The sequence below is a fragment of the Octopus bimaculoides genome, chromosome 28, assembly GCF_046866305.1.
Source record: "Octopus bimaculoides isolate indiv1 chromosome 28, ASM4686630v1, whole genome shotgun sequence".
Classification (NCBI taxonomy): Eukaryota; Metazoa; Mollusca; class Cephalopoda; order Octopoda; family Octopodidae; genus Octopus; species Octopus bimaculoides.
The window spans coordinates 14287907-14307303 of NC_142955.1; the positions used below are offsets into that span (position 1 = coordinate 14287907).

The window sequence follows — 19397 nt, forward strand, 5'->3', positions numbered from 1 at the left end:
CTTCGTGCTCTGTCCATTTTAGCCCACATCAGATACTCCTGCTGTGCATACCTGTTACTCTGATAGTTCATACGCATTCCAACCAAATCCATCCCTGGACTTTCACTGGTGAAGGCCGCTAGTTTCCAGTCCAGATTGGAGTAAGGATGTCTAACGGTAAATTCCAGAGTATTGTTTCCTTTAATGGAGTAACTCGTTAAATCAAAGTTAACGGTATTGCTGCGATCTTCATCGAAGCTAAACTCAGTATTCCAGCGGAACAAAGTGTTTCGGTCGATTCCACTGAAAGTGCTTTTTATCCGCCAGTCCTAAAAAAGAAATAAATGAAAATCATTTTACTGAGATATTTAAAATACTAAGGCTATTTAGACCACTGTGAGTTAGACTAATGGCGTTTAGAACAGATATAGTTAGACTAATGACATTTAGAACAGATATAGTTAGACTAATGAAGTTGAACAATTACAGTTAAATCTGAAGCAGTAAGAAAAATGCAGTTAGACTTATGATAGTTAGACCTATGTTTTATAGATCAGATACAAAATAATTAGACCAATGAGAGTTAGACCAATAATATTTAAAGCGGAGGCTGTAGAGATACTGTTAGATTAAAGATAGTTAAATGAATTACTTTCAGCCCAGAGACAGAATTGATACAGTCAGACTAATCCTAGAATCCTCCTGGCACTGATTTTCATCAGTAAAATCTGACAAAGAAATTAATTCTTGGTTAGACCAATGACAGTTAGAATGCATAGATATTTTAGACCATTGATAGTTAGATTGATGACAGCAAACATAGTTCTACTAATATATTTAGACAATATCAATTAGATCCGATGTTGTCAGACATATGACAGTTAGACAAATATCATTTAGATCAGAGACAAAACAGACTAATGAAAGTTAGACCAATGATATTTAGACCAGATACATAATAGATATAGTTGGACTAATATAGTTAGACTAATCGTAGTTTACTCAGGATGTGTTTTGCATGAGCAAAACCTTAAAAAACATTTAATTTTTGAACCAAAGATAGTTAGGACGCTAAGAGTTAGACCATTGATATTTAGACTACTCAGAATTAGACTAATGATGGGTAGAACAAATATAGACTAATGAAGTTAGACATTAAGAGTTGAAGCAGAAAAATGCAGTTAGGCTTTTGACCAGCCACAAAGCAGTTAGACTTAGCACAGTTAGACCATTGATATATAGGCATGAGACGATCAGAATAGATAGTTATGTATATGCATGTATCTGTCTGTCGGTCTGTATGTATGTATATATGTGTGTATGTGTGTATGTATGTATGTATGTATGTGTGTGCATGTATGTGTGTATTTATGTGTGGTTGAATGTATGTATGTATGTATATATATATATATATATATATATATATATATATATATATATATATATATATATATATATATATATATATATATATATATATATATATATATATATATATATACATATATATATATACATATATTTGTCGTGCTGTTCATTGTTTGAAAGGGTATGATGAATAAGTCCTTTGCTTTGAAACAAGTATTGGTGATAAGAAAATCCAAGCGTAGAATATTGTCCCAAGACGCTCATTCTCGCCAGCAGAGATAAACTAAACATAATAAAGACAACTACTGTGTCAACGACGATGATGAAAATGATGAAGGAGAAGAAAATATATTTGAAATTTTACTCACGTTTCTGTGTCTGGGGAATCTGATGGTCATGTCTATGTGCATTCTGTTATGACCTTCGGAGATGTCGGTAGTGAGTTCAAACTTCTCATTTCCCTTACTAGTATCAGGCAGTACTGTGAATATTGCCATGTGTTGGTTCTGTCTAGATTCTAAGCTGGCTGCCACCTCGCTGTTACGCCTGGGCGTCGTCAGAACCAGTAAAACTTCTTTTTTGTCGGAATGCTTTATCTGAAGTTCCGCACCGAGTTTCTGATCGTCCTCGTCTCCCCATGAAAATTCGCTCATTATTAAATATAAGCCATATGTTGCCTTCAGATGAAGGTTGGTGGTTAAAGTGGCGTATTTATCGCTAAGTTTTACACTCATCTGTCTGAAGAATGTTCGTCTGTCGTCCGCATTTACATACGACATCACAAGTTTAAGCTGCTTATGTTGTTGAACACGATCGAAATGTAAGTCAAATTCAGTAATGAAACCGTTTCTGTTTGGATAAGCAGTGATTCCGTAATGTTGATTTGGAAGCGTAATACTAGCTTTTAACCGTGGTTTCTCTGCGTTGAAATCAAACCTTAATTCAGTAGTTCCAAATTGTGGTGTTGTAATTTCAGCTGAAACACCTTCCAGATTGTTCTGATTGGAGAGATCGAACTTGTACTCTTTGTTGTCAATAGTTACACTTGTAAAAGCCTTAAACCTTTGCAGTTCACCTTCGAAATTTAGTTTTGCTTTCCCTTTCGGGAAAAACAGGTTCATGTCCACTGATTTACCATTGTTAGATGCTGATAACTCCAATGTGATGCTGTTTCGCTCTAGCTTGGCCATGACTTTGAACTTCTTTTGTTTGCCAGAGACAGTAATTAACAGATTTTCCTCAAATGAAGGACTCTTCAGGTTTGCCTTAATAATCTGTTTCTGACCAGCAACTTTATACGAGCCTCCAACAGACACCTCTTTCCGCTTGTGCATGAATGTTAAATCAGCTTTATAATTATTTTTCTTCGGCTCAATCTCAATATTCACCTTCGCACGGCGAGTTTTCAAGTTGAGCTTTGCATCTATTTCACGTGGTTGATTCAGATAAGAAATGCTCAGATCAACAGCATTCTGGAATTTACCTTTCAGCAGTGATTTGTCTGAAGACAGTAGTAACTCGGCATTGAAATCTGCAACAGACATTTCCCACTGAACTTTTGACATGTGGTCGTAATGAAATAAGAAATCAGAGCTGAAACGAGGAGTAGATTTCAATGAAAGTTCCAAGCTGAAATCGTTCTGGGGATCTGTCCAGCCACCGTACAATAATGTCTTTGGAAGATACATGTGAAAGTGAGACTTTTCTAAATACGGCATTACTGCACTGGAAGAACTTATTGTAATTCCATTATAGTCAGAGAGATAGGAAATATCGGCCTGTATTTTTGTAAGGGAAGGAAAATCAGGACTGTCCACATTTAAAGAAAGTGTCTTTTGGGTCCCATCCTTGAAAGTAGCGATGGCTTTTATGTGCTTGCTGTTAGGAAGACCTAGATTAACGCTTACCTTGTGGCTGGGAGAATCTCGTTTATAGTTGCCAGATAATAAAAGATCTTTTCCTCCGGACCCTATACGAAATTCGCCATCAATATGTTCAGTATCATATTCAATGGCCCCGTCGACTGAAACATCCATAGAATCGGTTCTAATTTCAGCATGAGATGTCTTCCTTCGGCCGGATAAATTAACATTAGCAGAGGCAGTCATCTTTTCAAAATTTGAACCAGTCACATCGACGTTCATATCAAAGTTGTCGTTTGTTCTTGTGTAGTCAGCATCCATTTCCAGCAGCTGTCTGTCATCATGTAGAATATGTACCTTGCCTTTCAGATTCCTCGGTAAATCCTTATTGAGTTCTACAGATATTTTACTCTTTTCGGAGTTGGCATTCGTGTACTGAAGAAGCACTGAAGATATGTCCTTGTTATGCATCACTTTGTACGACCCTACATCCCGGACAGGTTCGTTATAGTAGTTAAGATATTCATGTTCAAAATTTCCGCTCAAAGTCGTTTCCCTGTAATCATTGTGAAATGCTGTCGTGAACTTCCCTCTTTTGTCAAACATATCAAAAGCAAAAGAACTATCGAGGTTCATTTGCTGTCTGCCCTTGCTATGAGTCACCTTAATATCAATGGTTGGTCGGTTATCTTCCTTCAGCAGAAACATCATACTCTTCTGGTATTCTTTGAAATTCCAAGACGTTTCAAGTTCGGTTATCACATCGTCATAGTCTTGACGATGATTGTAATAATATTCGTTGTCATCGTAATTTAATATTATCTTTTCTGTCCATTTGATCTCTTTGTTGTATGCCTTCCAGTTGACCTTTTCTAAATACGTATATTTCCTATTATTTACTTCATATTCCAATGATTCACTGTAGCTCTGAATAACTTTAAATGGAGTCGTTATACTAATCTTTGCAGTCGACTTGCCCTGGATCACACCGTCAAACGATGCGGCTGCACGTATTCTTTTGTCAGAAGCCCATTCTAACAACAAAGTCGTATCCACAGAAGCTTCATATCTCCTTATGTTATATTTAACAGTCGACACAGCTTTCCAATCGATGTCTTTTTTTGTAGGGATAATTTCTTTATCAGCATGAAATTCAATTGTCGCTCCGTAGTCCCGGTGCGCCTTATTAACAGTCGTGGTCAGTTTGGCTTCTCGTTGGTTTGGTAACCCGAGGATGTTTTCAACAAACATAACTTTGGGGTTATTCTTAAACGAAGTTTTTAGTGTCACCATACGTCCCGTCGCCCACTGTAAGTATATTTTGTTTTTATAAGCATTACCGCTTATTTGGTTTAGCTCCTCGTTTAATTCCATTTTTTCTCCATTGTAATCGTAGGAAAGTTTGGCAAAGGAATTCCTTCGTCCTTTAGTCATGTTATTGCTGACGTACATTTCAGTTTTGATCACAGATTTCGGAGAGATTTGCATCATAAAATTATTTTTGATTTTCTTGAATGGCCAGGTATGGATGTGAGAATGTGTGGACTTCAATTGGAAATTAATATTCTGCAATGAAAGACAAGTCGTTATATTAATTAATACTTTCTCACCAAACTAAGACGATATCTTGTACCACATTATAAGTCTCATTCACCTCGTACTAAGGTTTATATATTTCAATTAAAATTATTTTAATGAATTAATGCGTGAATCTTATGCATAGTTATGCTCTAAAGAAACGCACGCACAGTACACAGACAGACACACACATGTATACATATAGATATATACATACGTACTTACGCATATATATATATATATATATATATATATATATATATATATATATATATATATATATATATATATATATATATATATATATATATATATATATATATATATATTTACATGTATTTATATATGTATACATATGCATACATATATATATGAAAAGGGAGGGTTGAGAGAGAGAGAGAGAGAGAGAGGGAGGAAAACAAAACAAAACATGAGAAATTGTTTATTAGTTCCACCTGACATATGTTCCATTTACAAAGGATGACTATTAATCACACAATAAAAGTTTGATAATCAAGAACATATTGTCAAATTGTCAGAGACATGTAACATTTAAATACAAAATTATTTCATGTAAAATATTGACAGAATGAATCATTCTGAAGATCAGTCCAATAATGTTACTTATAATAGTTACACATCGCTGAAGATTTTACAAGTGTTGATTAAGTAATAATAATTTTATTTTGTTAATGAAAATAAAGGTATCCTGACTGTCTGACTCCTATAATGAAGAATGGAGGCAGAGCCAATTCATGGTTTTCACTTGGTTTTCATATAGCAGAATTAACACCAAAGATTTTCTGAATATTTTGGATGCTCATTTCCATTCTATGCTGTAAATATTGTTCCCTGATGGTAGCGCCATCTTCCAGGATTCACACGGCTAATGCTATTCAGAATTGGTATGAAGGGCACAAAAGTGAAGTAGACTACATGGGTCACAAGATCTCAACATAACCACTCATTTATGGTGCATTTTAAAAGCAGCGATGAGACATTTCTCTCCATCATTGTCACAGAAAGAAAGAGCTAATGTGTGCGTGTGAGTGTGTGTGTGTGCGTGTGTGTGTGCGCGCGCGCATTCGTGTGTATTTATAGTCTTTTATTCTTATACTTGTATCAGTCATTAGACGGCGGCCAAACTGGGGCATCGCCTTGAAGAACTTTAGTCGAATTAATCGATCACAGTATTTATTTTGAAGCCTGGCACTTATTCTATCGGCCTCTTTTGCCGAACCGCTATGTTACGTGGATGTAAACACGCTATCACCAATTCTCAGTCAGTGATCACACACACACACAAACATGACGGGCTGGTGCTGGTGCCACATAAAAAGAAATTGTGCTTGTGCAAAGTTAAAAGCACTGGTGCTGGTGCCATATAAAAAGAAATTGTGCTAGTGCCATGTTGAAAGCACTGGTGATGGTGCCACATAAAAAGAAATTGTACTTGTGCAAAGTTAAAAGCACTGGTGCTGTTGCCACATAAAAAGAAATTGTGCTTGTGCAAAGTTAAAAGCACTGGTGCTGGTGCCACATAAAAAGAAATTGTGCTTGTGCAAAGTTAAAAGCACTGGTGCTGTTGCCACATAAAAAGAAATTGTGCTTGTGCAAAGTTAAAAGCACTGGTGCTGGTGCCACATAAAAAGAAATTGTGCTTGTGCAAAGTTAAAAGCACTGGTGCTGGTGCCACATAAAAAGAAATTGTGCTTGTGCAAAGCTAAAAGCACTGGTGCTGGTGCCATATAAAAAGAAATTGTGCTAGTGCCATGTTGAAAGCACTGGTGATGGTGCCACATAAAAAGAAATTGTGTTTGTGCAAAGTTAAAAGCACTGGTGCTGGTGCCACATAAAAAGAAATTGTGCTTGTGCAAAGTTAAAAGCACTGGTGCTGGTGCCATATAAAAAGAAATTGTGCTAGTGCCATATAAAAAGAAATTGTGCTAGTGCCATGTTGAAAGCACTGGTGATGGTGCCACATAAAAAGCACCCAGCACGCTCTGTGAAGTGGTTAGCATTAGGAAGAGCATCTAGCCGTAGAAACTATGCCAGAACAGGCAATGGAGTCTAGTGCCGTCCCTGTCCTTACCATCTCCGGTCAAACCATGTCAATATGGAAAACGGACGTTAAATGATGATGATGATAATGAAGTATGTCGAGCTTATAGGTTGAAAATGCGTAGAGAGTATAAATTGTAACAGAAACATAGAAGAGAAAAAAATCTACATACCTTTGTTTGGTCAATCACACTGAGTGTATAATCATATTTACGGGTAATTCCTGGTGAAGCATAAGTGAGGAGGGTGTTGAACTTCAAGGTGTTTTTCCGCTTCTCTCTGGAAGACGGATTTGTGTATATAGCGACGAAAGAAGTTGATAGTTTTCCGATGCCCTTCACGGCACGACCTTTGACATTGAAGTTCAGAACTGGCCATTTCTTACTGGTGACGTCTCTGTGAAACCGCAACAACAACAACAACAACAACAATAATAACAGCAGTAAGAATAATAATGGTTTCAAATTTTGGCACAAGGCCAGCAATGTCGAGGGAGTGGGTAAGTCGATTACATAGGCCCCAGTAATCAACTGGTACTTATCTTCTCGACCCCAAATGGAAGAAAAACAAAGTCGACCTTGGCGGAATACTAACAATTCTGTGTGCCTCAAAACACCCTACTGTCTTAATCCAACAATTCTGCCTATGATGTAGTTTGAATGAGAAACTGTGACTAAAGATTAAGATTATTAACCCCACAGAGAGAGAGGAAAGAAGAGAGACAGCATAGCGACGGTTTGGGCTGACTGTCATCCTGTACTCCCCTTGTTGCCAGCGAAATGGTATGTGCCGGCTGTCTAAGCAACTGGTTGTTTTAATGGCGGAACAAACAGGACATTAAAGATTACAAAAAGAGAGATTTTCATTTTGAATCTAACGATTTTGAAAATCTTTTTAGATTACGGAACGTCCCGCTCTCTCATGTATCCATGTTTAAAGTTTCAGCGCGATCGGATGAACAATACTCGAGTTATAAGCACACAGACAGACAGATAGACATAACAGATTTTATATATTAAGATATATATATATTTATTTCGTTTTTGTGTTTATCCTAGCACCCGAAGGACCCAACACTTGGACAAAAACAGGAGTACGTCCTCATAAATGAAACATCCCCAGTACTAATTAGGAAATATACGTAGAAGGTAGTCATACCCCAATATCCACAGTTTATGTATACACAGGTAGAGTTGTTTGTTGGCTGTTAAGTAGACGTATATATATATATATATATATATATATATATATATATATATATATATATATATATATATATATATATATATATGTATATATATATATATAAATGTGTGTGTGTGTGTGTGTGTGTGTGTGTGTGTGTGTGTAGATAAATGGATATGTAAATAAATAGCTAGATAGGTACATAGGTTAGACAGACAGACAAGCACACGCACACACATACACACACACAAACATACACGAACACACATACAAACACAGATAAATATGCAGAATACATACATACAAACGTACACACATGCACACATACAAACAAGCAAAAAGAACGCAGCTCTGGCAACGGACAGAGTCAACGACTATTAAAAAGGTTGAAAGACAACGAAAATTTTGGACAAAATAAATAAGTAAATTAGTGGAAATCAAACCAGTAATGAAGCACTAAAAGAGAATGACAGACAGACACACACACACACACACACTATATATATATAAACATGTCTACTCACATGTTGTATATGTAGGTTACAGAGTTCTTGAGACGTTGTTCCCGTCCTTTGGTTGAGACGACAATGCGGTCATTGAGTTTGGGTCCAAAGTTGTACAACAAAGAAATGCGACTCAGTCTTCCTATTTTAAAGACCATCCGAGCATTACCCATTCCAGACTTGTAACCAATCTTCCCATCAAGTCCTCCTTGTCGTCCACGGCTGGATCGGCTCATTCCAACTGTTGAGATATAACAAGATCAACAACAATTCTAATAATAATAACAATAATAATAATAATAATAATAATAATAATAATAATAATAATAATAATAACAACAATAACAGGAATTACACCGGGGGACGTTTAACAGGAATTACACCGAGGGACGTTTAACAGAATTACACCGGGGGACGTTTAACAGGAATTACACCGGGGGAAGTTTGACAGAATTACACCGGGGGACGTTTGACAGAATTACACCGGGGGACGTTTAACAGGAATTACACCGGGGGACGTTTGACAGAATTACACCGGGGGACGTTTGACAGAATTACACCGGGGGACGTTTGACAGGAATTACACCGGGGGACGTTTAACAGGAATTACACCGGGGGACGTTTAACAGAATTACACCGGGGGACGTTTAGCAGGAATTACACCGGGGGACGTTTGACAGAATTACACCGGGGGACGTTTAACAGGAATTACACCGGGGGACGTTTAACAGGAATTACACCGGGGGACGTTTGACAGGAATTACACCGGGGGACGTTTAACAGGAATTACACCGGGGGACGTTTAACAGAATTACACCGGGGGACGTTTAGCAGGAATTACACCGGGGGACGTTTGACAGAATTACACCGGGGGACGTTTAACAGGAATTACACCGGGGGACGTTTAACAGGAATTACACCGGGGGACGTTTGACAGGAATTACACCGGGGGACGTTTAACAGGAATTACACCGGGGGACGTTTAACAGAATTACACCGGGGGACGTTTAACAGGAATTACACCGGGGGACGTTTGACAGAATTACACCGGGGGACGTTTAGCAGAATTACACCGGGGGACGTTTAACAGGAATTACACCGGGGGACGTTTGACAGGAATTACACCGGGGGACGTTTAGCAGAATTACACCGGGGGACGTTTAACAGGAATTACACCGGGGGACGTTTAACAGAATTACACCGGGGGACGTTTAACAGGAATTACACCGGGGGACGTTTGACAGGAATTACACCGGGGGACGTTTAACAGAATTACACCGGGGGAAGTTTAACAGGAATTACACCGGGGGACGTTTAACAGGAATTACACCGGGGGATGTTTAACATGTGAGAACGATAAATCATTGCTCCGAAATTTATCCAAAATCATCGGAAATAAAGATATCGCATGGAGCCAAAAATAGCTGACAAAGGGTTGTAATACACATTGAAATTTATTTCTATTTTTCCAAATATAATGATGTATTTTAACTGGATATCATCTCCACTGCTCGCACAGCGATCGTAAACACGCTTGTTACATCAACACCAGACCATCTCCGGCCCCAAACACCATGTACAAAAAAAATTACATACAGATTAAATAATACCGGTATTATTCCACCCAAGAATAACAACCGGGAAGTGCGTACTTTAAACTTGTTACGCAAAAAGTACGAAGAGCTGCACGTGCAAAACAATCTGAAAACAGAAATGAATGGACCGATACCCTACGAAAATGATGACCGTCAAAATAAAGGGCCGGACGTTGTTCCTCATGTCCCGCAAATAAAACCAAAACGGCATAAATGGACACGTGAGGAATATATTTCGATCCTACACGCTTACTTTACAGCAGTGCTCTACCCAAAAAACGAAAACGCAACAACACATACATATAAAATATGGAAGAAAAATATTCTAAATAAAGACTTGGATACAACAATGAACCCTAATAAACTAGCTAACATAAGAAGATATATTCTAAAAGCAAAAAAAAATATATATATATATATCAGAAATAGAAATAGAACAATTGAAAGGAAAAATACATCAGGAAAATCTAGATAGTAGCCACACAACAATGCCAAATAATAATATAAACACTGAGATAGTAAAACACGAAGACAAACGTAACATTTTCGCCAAAAACGAAGTAAACAAAAAACAACAAACCCAGACCGTAGAGATGTATAATAATATACAAAAAGCACCAATCCAGAACACCACAGACAAACATATGAATGAAAAAGAAGGCGAAACAAATATAAAGCCTGGGAATAACGAAGGGAAACCTAATGATTATGATACTATAAAAATGAGAATAATCAAAGAACTGAAAACCACAGATCTTAGAATGGACCACAGATTATATCTCCCAAAAATCAAAATAGACAATCAAACAACATCAATAATGAATAGCATAAACCTGGCCGTCACGGAACTAACAGCCACAGAAACAACTGGCAATATCACTGAGCTAAATGACATAATATAAGCGGCAGCCACTGCAGCCACAAAAGAAGCAGGATACTCCCTCAAACCCACCCGAACAGGAGCTCCACCACCCAAACAGACCTTGTGGATAAATAACATCCAGAACAAAATTAAAAAAAAAGAGAAAAGATCTATCGATTCTCAATGAAATTAGCAGACAATCAACACAGCTAAGTAACAAGAACAAAACAAAAATACTGTACAAATAAACATTACAGAAAAAGATTTACCTGAGGCAAAAGAAAAACTAAAGCAAGATATCCTGGCCAAAGCACAAAGGATCCGCCGGTATGAGAAACGCCAACGTTTCTTTGAACAAAACAGACAGTTCAAATCCAACCCCCCCAAATTCTACCAAGAACTGGGAAAAAATAAAATAGACATTACTGCAGCACCAACAGCAGAAGAAGTGGAAGAATTTTGGAAAGAAATATGGTCGGTGAAGCAACAACCCCAGAAAAGGACCATTAAAACAACGAACTTAGCACCTGAGCAACTCTGGACCCCTATAACAACTGAAGAGGTAACCCAGGCACTGCAAAAACTAAGCAACTGGAAGGCACCTGGGCACGACGAGATTCCCAACTTCTGGTTAAAATACCTGACAGGAATGCACAAAAAGCTGGCTGAAAACTTTAACAACATACTAGCAGAGCCAGAGACAATGCCTGAATGGCTCACGAAAGGGAAAACCATCTTAATTCCCAAATCCACGGAAACGGAGAAACCACAAAACTACAGACTTATAACCTGTCTCCCTACAATCTACAAAGCCTTTACTGCAATAATATCGCAGAGATTGAGTAAGCACCTGGAAAATAACAACCTGTTTCCAGAAGAGCAGAAGGGATGTTGCAAGGGCTCATACAGCTGTAAAGATCAATTAATGATCAATAAAGCCATAACTGAAGACAGCCGCAGAAAGAAGAAAGGCCTCAGTATGGCCTGGGTGGACTACCGAAAGGCTTTCGACAATGTTCCCCGCACGTGGATCCTCGTAACACTAGCCATAAACAAGGTGGCACCAATTATTATAAAATACATAAGGCACTCTATGAATAAATGGCAGACAGTGCTACAGCGCCAAACAAAAGAGGGACTGGTGAACACGAAAGCCATCCCCATTAGAAGAGGAATATTCCAGGGAGACACGCTCTCTCCAATCCTGTTCTGCCTGGCACTGACACCTTTATCTGAATTGCTAAATAGAACTGGATGCGGATACAAATGTTACGGCAAAACAGTCAGCCACCTTTTATATATGGATGACCTAAAATTATACGCTAGAAATGATAAAAAGCTGGAAACACTACTACAGAGAGTACATGGATTTACCAAGGAAATAGATATGAAATTCGGATTAGAAAAATGTGCCAAAGCAACCCTGAAAAGAGGAAAACTAGTTAAGAGTAGCAGCATCACACTAGATAAAGCCAATGAAATAAGAGAATTAGACGGATGCCAGCCATACAAATATTTAGGAATCAATGAACTAGATAGGATACAACACACACAAATGAAAGAAAAAATAAAGAAAGAGTACTATAGACAAGTTAGATCAATACTAAAAACAGAGCTCAATACTAAAAACAAGATAATAGGTATTAACAGTTTAGCCGTCCCAGTTATAAGTTACAGCTACAATATCCGTAACTGGACACTAAACGAACTATCTAAAATAGACAGGAAAGCAAGAAAAATAATAACAGGATCTAGGATGCACCACCCAAAATCTGACATAGAAAGGCTATATATACAACGTACAGTAGGTGGTAGGGGTCTTATACAGCTGGAAAACTATTATAAAATAACCACCATAGGACTGCAAAAATACCTACTTCAGAAGCAAGGAAAACTAATACAAATAGCCACAAAACACGAGCAAAACAAAAAACTGTTTTCAGTATTTAAGGAAGCTGACAAATACAAACAAGAAATATTATGAATATAACATAACATAATATTATATAACATAGATAATCATTAAAAATTATTTATGTTATATAATATCATGTTATATTATATTCATAGTATTTAAGTATTTAATGTAGTTTTTGTGATATAAATAAATTACTGGATTGTGAATAGTATATCTCTATATTTAATTTATCATTATAATTGAATTATACCAATATATATATGGTATCCAACTGACGTACTAGTGAACTAGATGTTTAACGAACCCCTTTGAAGGATTTCTTTTCTTCCGTTTGTAACTATATATATATATATATATATATATATATATATATATATATATATATATATATATATATATATATACACACATATATATATTTGTATGTATATTTATATATATATGTATATATATATATATATATATATATATATATATATATATATATATATATATATAATAATTTTCTCTTTTGAATATGAAAATTTAAAAGTTTAAAAACCTTATAATATATATATATATATATATATATATATATATATATATATATAAATTAAGGTACTCAGAAATCTGGATGTTTGTACATTTACAGATTTTTATTAATGTCACATATTAAATGAAGCGCTTTTCACCTAGTCGTGTAGGTTTTTCAAATTGAAAAACCTACACGACTAGGTGAAAAGCGCTTCATTTAATATGTGACATTAATAAAAATCTGTAAATGTACGAACATCCAGATTTCTGAGTACCTTAATTTTTTTCTATATAATTTCTGTACATCACCTCCAAACCTTTAAATATATATATATATATATATATATATATATATATATATATATATATATATATATATATATATATATATATATATATATATATATATATTTATATATATATATATATATATATATATATATATATATATATATATATATTTATAACCATTGAAATTTGCATTAAAATGTTGAAATGTTTTGCTTACCATTCAAAATGACAGGTTTACTTATGACAAATGGATTCATTCTCATTTTATGCAGTTTAAGAATCAGCGATAGTTTTCCCTGTTGAGAAACGACTATTTCCGAATCGAGGTCCATGACGACCTTTTTCAATGCTGTCATCTTCAGTTTTGGTTTATAGTGATAGGCAGAGTTTTTTACATCCTTCAATATATTCAAATTGACCGTGTATTCCCCTTGGCCATTTTTGAACATGCCTGTGGCATCCATATTATTTTTATCGTTTCGAAGTTTCACTAGTAAATAAAAAGAAAAAATTCAATGAAATATGCAAATAAAGTCTTGTACAATGTATAGCTCTGACTACTAATTGAGAGAGGTCAATTACAATGGATTAGACTACTATTTACTTCTGAAAATCTGATATTGAAAGTGCTTATGTAATCGTCTGTAAAATAATGTCTGCTGAACATACCAGTATTCACTAGTGAAACACATATAAAGGTTATACAATTTATGATGTTATAATAAAGTGGTTAACTAAATTTCCTATTACATTCTGATCTGAGACATTTATATACATTTCTTAATGTATGGATATTCGCCTTTTTCTCTTCCTTCTCCTCCTCCTCCTCCTCCTCCTCATCATCATCATCATCATCACTTAACGTCCCTTTTTCCTGCTGGTATGGGTTGGGCTCTTTAGCAGGAGCCGGTAAGACTTGGGGCTGCACCAGGCTTCATTATCTGTTTTGGCAAGGCTTCTATGGCTGGGTGCCCTTCCTAACTCCAACCACTTTGCAGTGTGTAACTGGGCGACTCTTACGTGGCGCCAGCACCAACAGGATCCCAAGTACCTGGGAAGACACAAAGAACGCTCTCAGTTGGGAAGGAGGTGGAGGTTTTGAACCACTTGAGAAATTTGATGTTTAGAGGGCCAAGGACAGGAGTCTTTCTGTAAAGTAGATATTTGAATACTCCAGCTGAAAAAGAAAAGAAGGTGAGTTGGAGAGTGGCCTACTGGTTAGGGTGTTGCACTCATGATTTAGCGATCGTGATTTCGAATCTCAGGCCAGGTGTTGCGTTGTGTTCTTGAGCAAAACACTGAATCTCATGTTGCTCTCTGATCAATCACTTAACATCTGACGTGTGGTATACCGTGCGCCCGTTTAGACAAACGTCGATTTGATGGAGAGAGTGAACTAATATGCGCTATGAACATTTGATTGTTATAAAGTAATTATTTGTGCAGGCTGTTCGCCAAAAAGCTAAACGCTCACACGACGTCTTCGATGAGAAAGTCCATCACACACACACACACACACACACACACACACACACACACACACACACACACACACACACACACACACACACACACACACACATATTCACATCAAATATCAATGAAATAGACTCACATGATGTTACTATGGGTTTGAATTCAGAGCTGGTTGCACTCGCTTTCATGTCCAGTAACTCTCCCTGCCTGTATTCCAGAAATGAATTCAGCTCTCCACTATGTTTTGGGCCCTTTACTCCGAGGTTATTTGTCCATTTGAACCCTCGTGGAAAATCTTCAATCAGCCAATTGTGGTCAAAGTTGTACTCCAAGCGCTTATCAAGATTGAGTGTTGCAGTACTGGTTAAGTTTTTGAATTCCCCAGAGGTGTAAGCTACCGATGAAAGGAATACAAGGAAAAAAGCAATTTTAAAATATCTCAGTTTGAAAGATATAATAATAATAATAATAATAATAATAATAATAATAATAATAATAATAATAATAATGATAATAATAATAATAATAATAATAATGATAATAATGATAATAATAATAATAATAATAATATTAATAGTAATAATAATAATAATAATAATAATAATAATAATAATAATAATGATAATAATAATAATAATAATGATAATAATAATAATAATAATAATAATAATAATAATGATAATAATAATAATAATAATGATAATAATGATAATAATAATAATAATGATAATAATGATAATAATAATAATAATAGTAATAATAATAATAATAATAATAATAATAATAATAATGATAATAATAATAATAATAATAATAATAATAATAATAATAATGATAATAATAATAATAATAATAATAATAATAATAATAATAATAATAATCCTTTCTACTTTAGGCACAAAGCCTGGGAGGGGACTAGTCGATTACATCGACCCCAGTGTTTCACAGATACTTATTTTATCGACTACGAGGATGAAAGACAAAGCTGACCTCAGTGGAATTTGAACTCAGAACGTAACGGTGGACGAAATACCGCTAAGCATTTCGCCCGGCGTGCTAACTATTCTGCCAGCTCACCGCCTTTCCTAATAAAAATGATAATAATAATAATAATAATAATAATAATAATAATAATAATAATAATAATAATGATAATAATAATTGCACCACTGGGCACTGCACACATCCTACGTAAAAGACTTTCAATACAGTAACCATAAGAACATCACAGCAAACCACAGCACATACCCAAGGCACACAGAGCTGCGCTCGGTAGTGAAGTGAAAGCACGCTATAAAAATAAAACTACTGAATAATAATAATAATAATAATAATAATAATAATAATAATAAAGAGGGACTCATAAAAACCAAAGCCATCCCCATTAGAAGAGGAATATTCCAGCGGGACACGCTCTCTCCACTCCTTTTCTGCTTGGCACAGACACCTTTATCTGATATTTTAAACAGAACTGGATGCGGATACAAATGTTACGGCAAAACAATCAGCCACCTCTTATATATGGATGGCCTAAAACTATACGCTAGAAATGATAAACAGTTGGAAACACTACCACAGAGAGTACATGGATTTACCAAAGAAATAGATATGAAATTTGGCTTAGAAAAATGTGCCAAAGCAACCTTGAAAAGAAGAAAACTAGTTAAGAGTAGCAATATCACACTAGATAAAGCCAATGAAATAAGAGAATTAGACCAAAGCCAGACAAAAATATTTAGGAATCAATGAACTTGATACGATACAACACACACAAAAGAAAGAGAAAATAAAGAGTACTATAGACGAGTTAGATCAATATTGAAAAGAGAGCTAAATGCTAAAAACAAGATAATAGCTATCAACACTTTATCCATCCCAGTTATAAGTTACGGCTACAATATCCTTAACTGGACACTAAATGAACTAACCAAAATAGAAGGAAAACAAGAAAAATAATGACAGGATCTAGGATGCACCACCCAAAATCTGACATAGAAAGGCTATATGTACAACGTATAAAAGGTGGTAGAGGCCTTATACAGCTGGAAAACTATTATAAAATAACCACCATAGGACTGCAAAAAATACCTACTTCAGAAGCAAGGAAAACTAATACAAATAGCCACAAAACACGAGCAAAACAAAAAACTGTTTTCAGTATTTAAGGAAGCTGACAAATACAAACAAGAAGTCATATTACCTAACAAATATGAAGATGAAGAAGAAACAACAAAAGCTATAAAACAAATGAAATCCAAACTAAAACTAGAACAACAACGGACCATGATAAAACGATGGCAAGAAAAGCCCCTACATGGTAAATACTGGGCTAAACTAAATGCAAAAGAAATAGACAGAAAAATCCAAGCAATGATTGAGAAGCTCAGGACTCAAAGCAGAGACTGAAGGATTTTTAATTGCTGCACAAGACCAAAGCCTCCCCACCAGAAATTACCAAACACATATAATGAAAAGATATATAACACGTAACTGCAGAATATGTGGCGATAGACAAGAAACAATAAATCATATTGTCTCTGGCTGCCCAGTCTTGGCTAAGAAGGAATATATTCACAGATACGACAGAGTTGGGACTTACATACACTGGAAGCTATGCCAACACTATGGAATAACAACAGAAAAAAGATGGTATAAGCACACGCCAGAAAAGGTCACAGAAAACGAGAAAGCAATCATACTATGGGATATGCCAATACACACAGATAGAGAAATTAAGGCCAATAGGCCAGATATAGTTGTCAGAGATCATGAAGAAAAAAATGCTTTCTAATTGATGTATCAATACCAGCAGATGACAACGTTTCTCTAAAATAAATGGAGAAACTTTCAAAATATAAAGACTCGGAAATAGAGGTAACTCGAATGTGGAATCTAAAAACAGAAACAATTTCTATCATAGTAGGTGCCTTAGGTATAATAAAAAAATAATCAGACAAATACATAACAAAAACACCAGGACTTACAAATATATATGACATACAGAAAGATTAAAGATTAAAGTAAAAGTGATACCAGTGGTAATCGGAGTGTTGGGCTCAATCCCATTGAAACTTCAAAACTTCTTTAGACAACTGGAAATACCATGCAAGATTTGTCTTGCAAAAAGCAGCCTCATTGGGCACAACTCAAATTTTAAGGAAAGTATTATCTGTGTGAGGTCCTAGTTGTGACTTGACAGATGACTAAAGACTGCGGTGCATTTTTACCTACACTGTGTTACGAAGGAATAATAATAATAATAATAATAATAATAATAATAATAATAATAATAATAATAATAATAATAATAATAATAATAATGTGGCAATACGATAAGGTAGCGTAAGCGCTACATTGGAAATTGTGCGAAAAGTGGGAGCTAGAGAGAGGCAAGATGACGTATGAGCACAAACTGCAGAGAGTGGTGGAGTCGAAGACTTGCAAAATCCCCTGGCACTTCGCAGTCCCAACACATCAGGTGCCAGAGCATAACAGACCGGATCTAATTGTGGTCGACAAGATGCACCACATGTGCTGCATGGTTGATGCTGCGTTTTCCTTTGATCCACGAATAGTGAAGAAGGAGGGCGAAAAAAATAAATAAATACAACCCTCTTAAGTGAAAAAGGTAAAGATAGTGCCAATTATTGTTGAGTCCTTGGGGACAGTATCAGAAAGCATCAAGAGGAATATAAAGGAAATCGGAATAAAGTGCCCAGTAGAACTGTTGCAAATGTTTTGCCTCTTTGGCACGGCCAAAATAATCAGGTAAGTATTAGATAGTTGAAAAGAACAGATAGCACGGTACCCTCCCCAATTCCTCCTCTCCGACTTATAGGTCTACACTTAGTGAGGTACCATCCAATCTTGCCATTTTCGCAACTTTCACCCAACTTTCAATAAACTCACTTGAAGACAACACTTCTCTCTTCACTCTCAATTTCCTTTTGAATGAGATCTCTATGAAAGAGGAATGTATCAATAATAAATACCCCATATATCTTACCAGGCCTGGTCAAGCCGCTAGCTGACCTGCAAATTAAGTAACACTCGTTAGAAATGTGCTGCAGAAGATGTTGAAGCAGAATCATCTCTCAAGTTGTTCGATTTCTCCCTGATTTGTATGCAACAAGAGAATGAATTTTCAGGAAGATTTGGCTGGTGTTTTTGCAGGTTATATATATATATATATATATATATATATAT

At 35.8% G+C, this 19397-nt stretch overlaps 1 protein-coding gene across 1 annotated transcript in view; it reads right to left on the minus strand.

Annotated features, from left to right (window-relative positions):
• Nucleotides 1–19397, minus strand: part of LOC106877330 (uncharacterized) — a 65387-nt gene that overhangs the window by 17280 nt on the left and 28710 nt on the right. Inside the window, exons 15-20 of the mRNA XM_089344379.1 lie at nucleotides 15331–15585; nucleotides 13933–14205; nucleotides 8558–8777; nucleotides 7022–7244; nucleotides 1716–4775; nucleotides 1–308 (exon numbers count right to left, since the gene is read on the minus strand). The exon at nucleotides 1–308 is cut by the window's left edge and continues 16 nt beyond it. Coding sequence (XP_089200505.1) covers nucleotides 1–308; nucleotides 1716–4775; nucleotides 7022–7244; nucleotides 8558–8777; nucleotides 13933–14205; nucleotides 15331–15585 — 4339 coding nt within the window. The remainder of the gene's footprint in view (nucleotides 309–1715; nucleotides 4776–7021; nucleotides 7245–8557; nucleotides 8778–13932; nucleotides 14206–15330; nucleotides 15586–19397) is intronic.